Below are 15398 nucleotides of genomic sequence, written 5' to 3'. Positions count from 1 at the left end.
GGATCATCGCGTTATTCATGTCACCAAGACGTGACGCGAAATATTTGCGCCTTTGCATTGACTTTGTATGTAATGACATTGCACGAAAATGGCTCTGTTGTGTTGCGTTTGGTCTAAAGACAACATAAGTCCAACATTGCCTCCCTTCCTTTTACCTCTGGTTTGGTCTCCCCCATTCCTGAGAAAAAATTATTTGGTTGGTGATATGTTTAACTTTCATCACCCTAACTATGTCTGTCACCATTCGGCAGGTAATGTACAGTGATTTTTAGTCAGAGCCCTTTGGCTTCTTCCTGCTGCTATAAACAGGGTTTGGTCACATTTGTGAAATGTGAACAGCTGCAAAACCAAAATGATCCATCACGGGCTAAAAGGCTTCATAGAACTGCAGATATTTTTGTTTTGTTTTTTATATTCAAAGATACTTAATGTAAATTACATTATAAAGTTTCTGCAGTGTAGTATACCTTGTAAGAATAATATCCAGCTCGAACATCCTGACAAAAACAACTCAAAAACTGGTAGCTGAGGTATTTTGAAAGGTACACGTTGGAGCTCCATATGATTCTGACCTTTGCCTCTGTGATCCACACAGGAGGGAAAGGACAGGATGCAGCAAAGCTTTTGTTGCTATGAAGCACACAAACAGACTCTTGCTATGAATTTTCCTTGAGAGCTTTCCATTTAGTTGAATTACTCTGTTTTCTCAAATAATTTTAAAGAACTCAAACAACTACACTGACAGATGCTGAGGTGCTTCATTAAAGTCTTTTCCATCTTGATTATGGCCTTTGTAAGTTTTTCTTTTTCTTGTTTTGTTCTTTTATTGAGAAGCTGAGTACAGCTAGCATTGGTCACTGGCTTGTAAATGATTTACCCAACACACAATTTCTGTTGTGGTCTCTTCTCTCACTGTTCTTTGTGGCTGTCTCACTCGCTCTACTTCCCTGTGAACTCCTCCCCCCTTTGCTCGGCTCTGATGGATGGCGTTTGTGTTCGCATGCTTGTTATTGGCCAGAGTTCCAGGGCTCAGGCGTTAGGTTGTGTTTATGAGAGGAGCCTGCACTGATTCCATGATAAAACCAGATGTTCCCTTACAAGGCTTTGAGCCTCCCTCATCGAGCTCGCATGTCCATATCAGGTATAACCTTCCTGTTGTACTCGGGCCTCCCAGCCTCCAGACTGTAGATCGCTCTTGTGCTCCACACTGGTCAAAAAAGGTTGCATGTGAAGGACATGCATCACGTTTACACTTTGATAGAGAGAAACCATAGCCAAGTTAGAATATACTGGGAATATGGGCTATTTGTCATCAGATTAGCAGAATCTCTGGCAGAAAAGAAAATGTACTACCAATTGTTTACTTAAAAGTGCAATATATAAAAGTTTGACAACCTGAGCTTACACGGTTTGCAATGACTGCAACATTTCTGTGTCGACATAATCTGATCTTTTATCATTGTTATTACATTTTTTATGTAATTAATAGTCTTGAAGTTGTTTCCCATTAATTTTATGTTAATCAACCAATTAACAGCTTTATATGAGATCATTACCAAAATTGTTTTTACAAAGGTTCAGTTCAGTTGATATAAAGTCATGTTCTCACTAGTAGTTTGACATCCACATTACAAAGTTAACTTCCTAGAATGTGCACTTGCATAGACAGTATTTGATTTGCCACTTCAACAGGTTTTCTGTATGACGTCGTGTTGCATTGTTGTCGAGGTTGAGCCAGTTGGGATTGATTGTTGTCACTGGAATGAATGAGGAGGCTGCAGGTTTTTGACACAGTGCTGTTGTCGGGTTAAAATTAAAATTAGAGTGCCAAGAGATTAGGGAGCAAAAAAAGAAATCACACCAAAAACATGGGCAACAAAAAAATTGCATGATCCCACGTGTCTGTCAATACACACAATTCAAAATGATTTATTTTCTCTACTGTCTTAGTTGGTATTTCAATAAGCATCTTAGTTTGAATCATTGTAAAGCCAGATTGTAAATGAATTGACTTGAGAAATTAAGACAGCAAAAGTGTAATTTGCACCTCCATGTTTACAGGATCCAAGATTTTTGTCTGAGACATTAAAGTCCTCTGCTCACAGTTTCAGCAGAAACCATTTGTGCTGAGATCACCTTTGTCCCCTGGTATGTACTGAGTCTTTGATAACTTCTACTAGGCTGTTAGAAACCAAACATTGGGCTGATATGAGTCAAGGAAATACACCTGTAAGAAAAGGAAAACAAAACACGAGAGCTGAGTCAGAGGCAGATCCGAATACTTGTGCCTCCATAAACAGCTGCTTACATTTTTTCGATGACATACAAAGGCCTCGCCAGACGCTGATTGTACATTCTGTGCGTCACAAGGTCAATAATCCCTTTAATAATTACAGGTGTTAACGCTGGGTAAACCTGGGATAGTTATATGAACCGGCACATCAGCAAATCAATGTCAGCTGAAAGGACTTTGAGAAGTACTATTCAAACTATTTACACTTGGGCTCACTGCCACTGCTCTCCAAAGGTCATACACGCTGATATATTCTTGCCAATCTTCTGTGATAAGACAAACGGGCATCCTTGTTTATTTATTTATTTTTAAATTAAAAGTCAACAATAGAATAATGCGTGTGCTGTAAGTACCTTTGTTTTACGGGTAGTAAGTAAAAGAACAACAACCCAACCCTCACTTTCGAAACCTGGTAATTAAAAGTTTGCCTGTGTTACCAGTGGCAAACATTGGGCACAGTCTCGTCTTACACGATACTGTCATCTGTTAAATTAATTCACTAAATGGAATTGATTCAGAACACAACCATACACAGCACAAATTTTGGGGGGGACATCCTCGATAAGATCAAATCAGCATGCATTTTTTGGTGTAGACAACCCCCAAGTATTCCTCCAAATCAGTGAATACTCGTAAAAAAAGAATCCTGCTTTTCTGCACTTGGAGATGAATTTAATAAATTTGGGTGTGAGAAGAACACTCGCATTGCTCAGTTGTATAAAGTCTGGAGTCCATTTACAATCTATTTGTGACCTGATGCGCTACAAACAATAACGGCAGGGCTCCGTGGTTATGTCGTGGGGACAGTCCTGTAGATGCTCCATTGTCAATACATTGTGTACATGTACATTCCTGGTCCGTATTATAACATGTGTTTTCATTCTTCACCAAAACAACCATTCTTCACCATTGCTTGCTCCCCATAGATTTGCATTTCTCCACACCTTTTCCTTCCTTTACCCTAGCACCACCCCCCCCCCCCACCCCTTTCAGTTGTTCAATGTATATCTTTTGTGAAAACTCTTTGGTAACATGCGCCCAAACGTACGTAGCTCTTACATGTAAATCCTCTGGTCCTCATGTAAACACACACCAGTTGCTGACAAGTCCAGAGGCAGAGCAACCTCGACGATGCCCTGAACGCATGTGTGACGTGACTTTGATTCCAAACCCCATTTCATGCTCTTCATTAGCCCGGGTGTCTTCCCATAGAGCACACTGGTTTCTATCAAATGAACAAGTTATGTGCTCCGTGGTGATGTTTAGGGAACTCCGCCCCCCCTCGGATTGTGATAAGAAACTGAAAAAACTTCAGAGGCACTAGTTCACTCGCTTTAATCTTGAAACAGCACACGCCACGAGGGGCTTCGTTTGGCGACGCACTGAAATCAAGTGCGACTGGTATTATTGTTATTGATTATTGTTATTATTGCCATGTCTTCGGCATGACGACGTTAAAAGACCAAAAATGGGTAGTTTTTTGTTTTTTTATTCACTGGCTTTGTGCCATATACGACAAACAAACACACCGATACCGAGAAACAAATCTTGTCATAGAAGTACTTCAAACTCCAAAGGACGCATATAGATGCTGAACAACACCAGTCCAGTGAAGTGGTAGATGAGTGTGAAAGAGAGGGATGACATTTTGCACGAGCTCCTTTCCCTAGTCAAAGAATTTTCCATGGTCCTGTCAGGTTGCCCCGACCACTCTGGTGACAGCCATAGGCGGACCGGCCATCTGGTGTACCAAGAGTTTTCCAGGTTGGGCCCGTTGACCTGTGGGATCGGCGGTGAGCCAAACAACGTGGACGCAAAAAGTTTTATTCCAAAGCTTTGGTCCTGTAGATTGTCCGGCCAGTTTACACTGGGAGGACGGACTGTTTCTCGTCCCGACTCTGACAGGCAGCTGCTCAGTCAGTTACTTTGCCGCATCAAGTCTGTTCAGCTGACGATCAGAGCGTGACGAGCTGTTGTCAGACCCTGGAAAATGTCTGAAAAGTTTTGTCCGGAGTTCGCAGTTCACGTGTGAAGAACGCAGCAGGAAATTGTCCGGTTACACGCGCGTTCACAACAGCAGGGTAATTTCCAGAACATTCAGGCGAGGGGTCACTCACTCGCCGTGAATCTTCCTCGTGTGTTTCTGCCATATACTCACATGGGCCCTTAGACATTGTAGGGAGCAACAATTGCATAACATTTTTATTCTCACATACAGACCCCATGGAAAAGTTCAGGAAAATGTCCAGCCTCCAGTGCTTGTCTGAAAGCAGCGACATATTGGGCTTTGTATTAATTTTAACTTTTTTAAAGCTAATAAAAAAAACAAAAAAGTAAAAATAAAATATATTTAGACAGTTGAATGCGATTAATGGAGGTTGGTGCAGACATTTACAATTTTTTGTCTGTTATATTCCACATTGTTAAAACACTTCACTAAGGTTGTAGAATTACCTTTTTTTAAATTAACCCAAAATGCATGTTTGGGATCTCCAGTATATTGTATCCCATGGGTCATTTTTGCATGTGTCTCAGAGCAGGATACATGTTTTTAGTGAGCAGGTCGGGGTCAAAAGTTCACAGACAGTTTTTCTTTAATCGCTGCTCCTTCCTTCAACTGCTGGCCGACAGTCGGCTAACCTGTCTGAGCTTTGGCACAGTGCTACAGGCCCAGCCATATCCTGGCAGTTCACACACACACACACACACACACACAAACACACACTGTAAGATCTGTCATCTGTTTAACTCTCTTCCTTGAACAGGGGCTTAAAAGAATCAAGCCTGTCTGTGCTTTCTTTTCCTCCCTCCGCGTCATCTTTTCTTCCTGATGCGCGTTCTTGCCAGCCAGGGTCCATTCATTATCAGCGTGTGCATGTGCGGAGGGCTGCTGACGCTGTGTGTGTGTGTGTGTGTGTGTGTGTGTGTGTGTGTGTGTGTGTGTGTGTGTGTGTGTGTGTGTGTGTGTGTGTGTGTGTGTGTGTGTGTGTGTGTGTGTGTGTGTGTGTGTGTGTGTGTGTGTGTGTGTGTGTGTGTGTGTGTGTGTGTGTGTGTGTGTGTGTGTGTGTGTGTGTGTGTCGTTACAGACTGACGTCAGCAGTGCCCTGCTCCTCTCCATACAAATGCACCGCCTGTCTGCCATTGATACCTCTCTCCCCCCCCCCCACACACACACACACACACACTCACTCTTATTAGCGTCTTTTTATCAGTTGCAGCACCTCTCGCACCACAGTGTCAGAACCTCGCTCATGTAACATGCAGGTGTGACTAACCAGCCGTCTAATAGATCGCACAGGTTTATTGACTTCTGCGAGGAAATATTTACGACTTGACTCTTGCTAAATAATTGTGTGTATGTGAAGAGTTATTTCAATGTTCACTTGTTTTGTTTTTTTTGCCTTTACGTTTATTTTTTATTTGAATGTTTTGGTGGTTTGAGGTTTGTTTCCTCATGGAAATGCCTCCACCATAATTAAACCTCATAAAGAATAAAAGAATAAAAAGGGGTAGACCGCCTGACATTGTTGAAGGACATGGTTCATGTTCTCAGTGGTAAATACCATGTTATGATATTGATGTATAATATCATTAACAGCCGCAAACAAACTCTCCTTTTTTTTTTAAAGTGCTGCTTTAGGTTTTTAGCATAATTCACTGTCATTTATACTTGTTACCTTCCTGTGTCCTAAGCTAAAGTTAAAAGTGGATGAAGTATTTGTCTTTTACTTGAGTAAAATCATTTCTTCCCCCCTTCGAAATATAATAAAGTCATTAAGGTAAAGTAAAAGTTGCAGTCTTATTAGTCAGGATATCTCCTTTTAGATTATTACTAATTCCTTTTTCATTATCATTATTATTTTAAATAGATAGACAATAACTTGTAGCTATTGAGCTGGAGGTAGTTTTAACTGCTTCCCTATAACATTTGGGTCATTACATCTATAGCAATGTATCATGTTTCATAAGTAAGTCACTTTTCATTTACAATCGTATTCTGCACTGTAAATAGAAATTGTAGCTACCTGATAAATTTTAGTAAATTAAAGTTATATAAAGTAGAAATGTGCAATATCCGAGTACCTCAATTTACTTGACAAAAAGCCACAAAGGGAACAAGGTAAATGTCATAGAGGTGAGACATAATTTAATGTGTTTTGCAACCTGCCTGTGTGTCTGTGTGTAACCATGCGTGTACAGGTGTCTGTAAGTGTCAGCTGCTGAGCTGTGTCTCTGTCTATGTGTCCGCCCTCATGTCATGTTTCCATAACACCACTGAACAAAATATCTCTCCCGTTCATTGAGAGATTTTAATCTCATCACATGCAGAAGGCCCTCAGTGTAAATAAGTTATTGCTTGGCACGCGCTTCAATGGCGGATGGTGGTGGTGGTGGTGTCGTCCCTTCATCCAGCTTTTCCTGTTCTCGGAGCAGAGCGCGAGAGGAGTCTGTGTTTTTGTGCATTGTGCACAGATAATGAAGGGTAAAGAGTGCAAACTGTACGGGTGAGGTGTTGACAGAACGCACACACACACACACACACACACACACACACACACACACACACACACACACACACACACACACACACACACACACACACACACACACACACACACACACTACACCTTATCGCGTGACGTGCCGCAGACGTTTTTGAGTGTGTCTCTGGGCGTGTGCTGCGTATGTGATCACGAGGGTCAGTAGAAAATGGAACTGCCAACAAAACATGGCTGAGTGCACATGAATGTGGTTGTGTCTCTTGTTTCTTTGATCGCCACCTCGTAGTTCTGTCCTTTACCCTCCATCCCTTGCTTAGCGGCATCCTGTCCTTCAGCGTTTACCCATCTGCCTCTCTGCTTCAGCCCCTCTGCGTGCGTCTCCGTAAACAAGCAGAAGGCCAACAACTCTGTCCTCCAGCCGTCTCCCGCCATCCTGTTGCCATGGTGTGCCGAGCATTGTTTGCTGGCCTCTATGTCGGGTTGCCATGGTAGGGCCTATTTGCCATATTAAATGTTTGGCAGCATTGTACAGATGCTGATGACAAACACCCAACATCCCACTTTGATCAATGAAACGTTTACCGATTAGATGGGAGATGAGACGGAGCCGCTGATCTATTTAGCAATCGTGGTTATGGATTTCGTGTTCTGGAAACATGCGTGTGTAAAATCATAGCAGGACACAGAGCATAGTATAAATGCACAATTATTTAAGTTTTAGCCATTTGACCGATTTTTTTATATGATTGATTATCCCTGGCAATATGATGGCTGGCTGATATGTAAACAAAAAGCATTTGAGGGTGCGTTTACAATTTAGGTTCAACTTGTAATTAGAGGTCCTTCTCAAATAAGGCTTCTGAATCTCTCCCCCTTGTGGTGAGGGGTGAGACCGCATGGTGGCCTTGATTTGTGTATTCATTTTCCCATTTGTGTATTCATTGTCCTAACCCTGAATTTCCTTCCAGTAAAACATGCTGGTGGATCATAAAAAGCAGGCTTTGTGTTTCCATGTGTTGTACGTTTTTTTGTTTTTGTTGTTGTTTAATACTTAAAAAAAAAAAAAATAAGGTTTTCCCAGCGCTTCACAAACATAAAACAGAAAAAACATACTATGCAATCACAGAAAAGTTAATGCAATATTTTAATGTGTTAAAAATTCTTTGGAATATATAAGTGAATAAGCAATAAAAAAAAACTAGTGTCATTATATGAAAATATGTTTTTAAATGAGTCTTAAAAAAGGACACAATGAAGTAGTAATAGATATCAATGCTTTCCAAGTGGGCATGGCAGAAAAAATTAAATGCGAGTGTTAAAGAAAAACTGTGAAGTTGTAAAAGTATACGTGGACCACATAAAAAAAGAAACAGTTTAATCTCTTTGCTGATGAATTTCTTTAAAAAGGTTGTACTGTATTTATAGTGAACACAGACGATGAGGTTATTTCAGGTCCAGCCTTCGCCAGCTCCGACTGCACACTGCTGTAATGTGTGAGAGCTATTTGGTTATCCACAGATAGCATGGAAATGCTGCCAATTGACGTAGCTGCAGCCAGATAAGATCTCATTGCTCCATTGTAGACGCAGCGCGGCGGTTTTAGTGGTTTTGCTTTTCAGTGAAAGGCCTCGGTGTGCTGTTGCAAAAAGCCGTGTGCATTAGCGTACCTGTCGTGGAAAGTGCATCATGCGGTGCAGGAAATCCTTAATGTAAACTGTTACTACACTGTGTGTTTAGATAACAGGCAGAATAGAACAGCAGAGGCTCTGTCGCCCTCTGGCTGACCCGCCGGTGGCCCCACTGGACGGCCTAATGTGCTCAAAGAGTGCCGCGTGGGTCGAAGCCTGTGCCTTTATACATTTCATTTTCTCTGTTATGCACCGACACGTAAACAGTGATGACATTTGTCTGACGGCTTTTGTGTCCTTGTGTTTTTTTCTTTCCAGATGATCTTGTGGGACTGGGATTTGAAGCACTGGTACAAGCCACAGTATCAGGTGAGTGCTGTGTTCAATTCAGCTCACGTGTTTAATGGTACATAATGGTTAGCACACAGCAAACAAAGGTCTTTTCGAGTAGGATTGTCTCTTTGGTCCGTGAGAGGAGGCCGTCCATATGTCACCTCTGGGACATTCAGTTCTTTCCCTGATATTTGGTTTGTGGTTAGGCAAAATACACATTGTGTAAAAATCTGGCTTACAGTGACCTTGGCATCGTTGTCATGCCACACTTTTATCTTACTCAGACATTCTTTCACTTGTTTGAGCTATTTGTGAAATGTGTCAGAGAATTTCGCTGGGACGGACTAAAAGTCCTTATTTGTTTCCGTTCTGACGGGGCAAAGTCAGTCAGAACAGTTTCCCTCATAAAACAGGTCCTTAAAAAATAATAAAAGCAAAGATTACACCTATTTTGTGTGCGGCAGTGTATTTTCCTCCCAATATATTGTAGAAGTTGTTACTGTTTTTTGTTCCGTAAGAGGCAGGATGAATAAAAAAAAGACAACGGGAGAGGAATGAGGTGGGAGAGACGAGTTAGAAATTGTTACTATTGGCAGTCGGCCGTGGGAAAATGGGATTGCGAAAAGAGATGAAGATGAAGCACGCGAGAGTGTAGAGAAAGGTGGGGGGTCGTCTGCAGCACTGTGTACACCTGGTGTCATTGTTCCTAACACAACACCACTACGCCAAGCAGCCTTTTTAACATCATACATACTAACACACACATGTCAAACAATCTCCGTCCACACAAGTTACATTAATAATCCCCGTCCATATTAACACACCTGAAAACGTTTACCATTCGGTGAAAACAGGAAGCCGATCTTCTACTGTGCAGTTGGTTACTTAGCTTCAGAGGATGCTGCAAACAAGAAACAACAATGGTGAAAAGTAAGAGCAGGGACTTTTTCAATTTTTTTGTTTTTGCCCGCCCGTTATGTACCACAACGCTGCCCCTGGAATTCTTCCAACTAAAATGGGGCAGGCAGCGTTTCCAAACTTCTCAGCTTTAGGTGCTCAACAACTGCGGACGGAAGATGTAAATGTAGCAGCATTGATGTCTTTTTGAAAAAACAAAAACGTGATAGTGTGTAGGTATCTTAAGATTGGGGCATTAAACAGATTGACACCCGTCTGTTTAACATATAAATGTACACTTGGGCATTAGGTCAGTAGACAAAAAACAGTTTCCCAAAAACATTTTTCAAACTTTGTAACTTTGTGTTTGTGCAAATAATGTGCTGCCCAGAGGGGCCTTTGCTTCCCTGTCCCCTAATCTGTGTGATGGTCGTGTGCATACATCAGGGCGCCGTGAGCGGCAACGGCGTGGATCTCTCGGTCATCAACGAGGCCAGGAACCTGGTGTCAGACCTGCTGATGGACTCGTCTCTGTCACCGCACACCACCTCAAGTCTGCGCAGCATCTCCAGCCTCATGGGGACGTTCTCAGGCTCATGCCGTCCCAGGGTCAACCCCTTCACCCCCTTCCCGGGTTTCTACCCCTGCGACGAGGTGGAGGACCCTGTCGAGAGGACCGACAGGAAAACTATCAAGGTGGGCACATGACAACTGTACCAACAAATGGCCTAGATACGTGAAGAGATGAGAAATAAGTCTTTTCACTTAGAAAGTCCAGGACTGAAGGAACTCCAATATCTTTACTTCAGATGAGAGCAAAGTAGATAACACAATTACACCATTGATAGGGATGGGAATAAAGAACCAGTTCCAAATTGTTAGAACCTTCTGAATTTATTAGTTCCTTTTATCGATGTTGGCTGTTTTTCTGACTATTGTACTTAAAACAATGATGTCAAACTAAGCTGCCAGGAAACTTGCAACACGAAGGAGTCACAGCAGAGGAAGAACACGACTGTGTTGGGTTGTACCGTCTATTAAATGTTAATTTCAATAAAGGCTGGAAACACCATGCTGAAAGATTAGTGTTCACAACATGGGCTTAGATTCCACAAATGCCGTGTATTTGACGCACTAGTGCCACCGCTTCACATCCAAGCAGCATGTCCATCACCAAGGGTAAATGTCCTTTGTTATAATAACATAAGCGATATCGAGGCGGGCTAAGCAGATTTCTTTTCTTTGACTATGAAAACTTGAATGAAAATAGTAAAAATACAGAGGACCTTTTGCACACTTGAGTCACAGGCGTGTTCTGTTTCTAAAGTGACACTGAAAACATGTGTAGGCCTCCTTTTTTTTCAGTTATCGATAGGGCAATGGATGAAGAATGAGACCGATACGCACAATTGACTATCGTATTGGTATCAATAAGATCTTATCAATTCCCATCCCTAGCCCATCGTATATCTGATTGGCCAAATATTTTTGTTGTGTTGCCAGATGACCCTGAATTGCATTGTGGTCATTGTCGAGCTAGGTTAAACGTTTTCACCACAGGATCCTTCTACTTGTTGTTTTTTTGACGTACCACTGTCAGTCTGAACATGGTTTTTAACAAGTGCTCCTGGCCTTTTGGTGTGATGATGTTGTTTGAGTCACATTACCGGAGTGTAGTTGGAGTGTAAAGACGCGTCCTGTGTTGATCAGGGTTTGAGCAGCAGAAACAGCCTCCCCACCCCTCAGCCCAGGCGGAGTTCCACCTCCTCTTCATCCTCTGCACTGTTTCCTCTTGAATCAACCTCCTCACGCTGGGAGCGCAGCAGTGGCAAGAGACCCCACCATGACCACAACCTGACCAGGTACCGGCACAAACATAACACTAAGATCACCGCCTTGTAGAAGCATCATGTGGACTATAGTTTACCCTAAATGGGCCTGATTTTAGATCTGATAAGTGGCTGCAATATCTGATCAAGGTGACTGTATTTTTTGTTTTTCTCAACCCTCAGCCTCACCTTTGTACAGTGAAACCCAGCCTTTTTTACCCTTGTTTTATCAGAAATCGTCTTCATATAAAAAATTATATTAGGCAAAAGTACACTTCACAGGAAACAGATCATCTGTGTATTACACATTTTAGGTGAGAGGACAGCATGAGAACTGTTGATCACAATCACAAAGGTTTTAAGTATAGGTCTTTTCAGAGCTGGATTCAACATATAAAACTTTAAATATTATCATTGTGGTCATCTTTTTTTCAATTTCCTCGCCTCAATTCACATCCATATCATGCTACAGTTAATCACAACTACACACCCATCACTCAGTCCTTACAAATGCTTAATATACAGTGTCCGATTGATAAAAAAAATATATATATATATATAAAAAAAAGACCCCTTAGTGAACACGTCATTGTCCATACTGCTCATCAATCCTCACAGCTGACTGGTGATCTGAAACATGAATATAGAATCTGTTAATGTGAGACTGAAAAGCCAACGAACGCGAAGATGTCGCTAACATGTTATATTGTCTGAGTAAAAAAATGAAGTAACCGATCTGAAGTTTTAGCTAATCGAGCAATGAGTTTGGCTGGATAATAGTAATGGTCATTTTGACATGCTCCAACCTAAAAATCAGTAAACAATATCTCTAACACCGTGTACAACACACATTATTATGTGGACCCTTGTAGATGCAGTGTCTATGCTTCTCCACAGGATGGCAGCACAGGTACAGCTATGTTGCTTTGAGTTCAATATCATCGTGCTCTTTATGTTTCAGAGGTGTTAGATGACTGATTAGTCAGAGCAAAGTGCGGGATTGGACTGTTGTGTTTTTTCACCAGATGATGTGATTGAAGGTCGGCTTTAAAATGTTGGATAAACTATTGGGTAAAGTGAGAAGTTATATGAATGTGTGTGTTTTGTGCTCCAGCTCAGGTCTGTCCAATGGGCCCAGTGCAAACCTGCTTACCATTCCCAAACAGAGGTCTTCCTCTGTGACCCTCACCTACCATGCAGGGTCTAGGAGAGCTGGTAAGAATTAACTATAAAACTTCTCGAAGGTTGCTACATTTTTAGGTAACTGCTAATTTTTTCACTCAAAATTGTCCCATTCGTCTTTCCCATGCTCCCTTCATCCACTCCAGGCACGTCCCCTAGCCTGAGCCCAGTCACCTCACCAAGCCACAGTTCCCCCGCAGTAGGCCTGGGCTCCTCATCGTCCCTCGTCACTCGATCGCCGGTGGAGTTCCCCGACACGGCCGACTTCCTGACAAAGCCGAGCATCAACCTAAACCTGCACAAGCCGTTGGCCTACACCCTCAGCTCACCCGACTTTCAGCAGGCCTACCGTAGCTCCGCCTTCCCCCTCTGCACCAGGTGAGACCCGCTGCATCGTAGTGGCTTGTTATGGAGTCCGCACTTTTTGTCAGCGACTGTGACGTGCTGCGATTGCTCATGTCTGTGATTGCCATGACATTGTTGTTGCCATTTTAGCTGTGGTCGTCAGATGCCCAAGGGAGTTTCCAGCTGTGACGCAGGGGAATCTCATCAACCATTCACCAGTGAGGCTCAACGCAGGCGTTCAGGTACACAGACGCACATTAAATGCACATGATACAGTGTAGAGGAGCGCACACACACGAAAGAATGACCTTGAAGTTAGACAGTAAGGACTGTATTAATAATCAAAAAAATACTAGATGTAAAGTTTTAAAAAATGTTGAATAGCTTTTCTTGTACTATATACTATTTATTCTAGTATCAAAAGCTAAATTAAAAAATACTTGAGAGGAAGTAATGCTCGATTAAAAAACCTATACTTTTTATTTTCATTTTTTTAAATGTAGGTGTGTGTTAATGTGTCCTTACACGTCTTTGTGCTCTGGGTGTGCAGGAGGTGAAGGACTGGAGTTCGCAGGTGAGCCTCTGATCAGAGAGGAGAGCCTGGAGGTGGACATGTCTGGAGACGGGCGGTCAGATGTTGCAGGGAATCAGGGGCAGGCGGAGGAGAAGGAGAGGCGCCCGAGCACAGACCAGCAGACTCAGGAATCAGAGGTGGGATTCATCAGGGGGCGTCTGCTTACTTCCTGACCGTCCGCTGCAGGGCAGCACATCATGGCACAGTTATTCCAAATGAGTCATTTTATTTGTAGTTTTTTTTTCTCCCATAATCTAGATTTGCCTACAATGATCAACCACGTAGGGGTCAAGGTTTTGGATGGAGTCATTGGATGGAGTCAATGGAGTCATTGTCCATTCAACACTCTGACGTGTGATAATTTGAAAGTTGAACCTACAGCTATTTATTTAGAAATATTAAGGTTTATATAGTCAGTGGACGGTTAAGTTGTCCTGACATCCCATTTCATTCAGCAAACAAATTCTGTTGTTAACACTTAATTATACGACTAACGTGTGCTCTATCTTCCAGATATTCCCCAGGCAGTGTAGTGTCTGTGTCAGATTAATTCAATATTCTGTATAATGTGTTCCGAACAATCCGCGTCAGAAATACTATTTGTGCTTATCTCTTACAACTTGTGAATGTTGTGATTGTCTCCAGGGTGAGCAGGAGTTCAGACTCGACCCTATGCTGGAGGACCAAAAGGCTCTAATGGAGAGGATGAACACTTGGAACTTCCAGATCTTTGACCTGGTCGACAAAACGGGAGGGAAGACTGGCCGGATACTCAGCTATGTGAGTACGACGACCACAAAGGAGCCGTCTCCTTCAGTGGCACTAGTGTCTTACAAAAGTAGTTCTGCTCAGCGAGACCTTTTAAAATGCTCATGTTTGGGTATGTAAAGAGTTTAAACGCTCAGTCTGTGATCTGTGGGATCTACCAATTCTGTACTGATACAGCTAAGTGAAACCTGAAAAGGTTTAGAACAGGAGAAATGTATTGTAACTGTAAGAGCATGCAGGCGGAGGTGGTGTGGACTTGTTGGCCCATCACATCAGCTCTTTAGCAGGAGAAGAGTTTTGTAAAGGCTCCTGAGAGAGACCTGCTCTAAATGAGGGTCGAGCCACAGATTAACAGCAGTGAAAATGTAAATGTACACAACAGCTGAGTTGTAATTATTACAAAGTTCTCGAAGTGCAAATTATTTTTTACGTATTGGCTTGAAATTAGATTTCAGAATTTCTGCAACATGATTATGTGCACACAGTTATCTTAAAGAACGTTCGACGTACTTAAATGTTGCAGTGCACATCCATGACAGAGCTGGTTATCTGATGTTCCAATTGGTGTAACAGTAAAATCTCGCTTGTGTTTCCTCAGGTGACGTACACCCTTTTCCAGGATACGTGCCTGTTTGAAATTTTCAAGATCCCAGTGAGGGAGTTCATGACATACTTCTGTGCCCTGGAAAGTGGCTACAGGGACATTCCCTGTGAGTGTTCATGTGTATTTCTTTGGAGGAATTAAGTCGCTTGTGTCATGACGTTTTACTTATAACTGCTGGTGTGCATGGTAAAATAAACTCATTTGAACCTACACCGTGTTTAAAAACACACAGATCACAACCGGGTTCATGCTACTGATGTGCTCCACGCTGTCTGGTACCTGACCACTCGACAAATCCCTGGGTTCCAGCAGATCCACAGTGAGCATGTGACAGGAAGTGACACAGGTAAACAACAGTGATACAGGTGGGCTCATAGTTTGATGAGCCCAGGTTGTGGCTACATAACATTAGTTAAGTGTCTACTCAAGAGCCTGCTCTCAGT

General features: G+C 42.3%; 1 protein-coding gene across 1 annotated transcript in view; it reads left to right on the top strand.

The window, feature by feature from the left end:
* Positions 1-15398, top strand: part of pde3b (phosphodiesterase 3B) — a 36709-nt gene that overhangs the window by 15971 nt on the left and 5340 nt on the right. The window contains exons 2-11 of the mRNA XM_035628201.2: positions 8742-8792; positions 10101-10349; positions 11364-11515; positions 12597-12697; positions 12811-13042; positions 13160-13251; positions 13560-13720; positions 14229-14363; positions 14950-15061; positions 15188-15301. Coding sequence (XP_035484094.2) covers positions 8742-8792; positions 10101-10349; positions 11364-11515; positions 12597-12697; positions 12811-13042; positions 13160-13251; positions 13560-13720; positions 14229-14363; positions 14950-15061; positions 15188-15301 — 1399 coding nt within the window. The remainder of the gene's footprint in view (positions 1-8741; positions 8793-10100; positions 10350-11363; positions 11516-12596; positions 12698-12810; positions 13043-13159; positions 13252-13559; positions 13721-14228; positions 14364-14949; positions 15062-15187; positions 15302-15398) is intronic.

This window comes from Scophthalmus maximus, chromosome 4 (genome assembly GCF_022379125.1).
Source record: "Scophthalmus maximus strain ysfricsl-2021 chromosome 4, ASM2237912v1, whole genome shotgun sequence".
NCBI lineage: Eukaryota > Metazoa > Chordata > Actinopteri > Pleuronectiformes > Scophthalmidae > Scophthalmus > Scophthalmus maximus.
The sequence above is the reverse complement of the archived record's forward strand: the minus strand, read 5'-3'. Positions and strand labels throughout refer to the sequence as shown.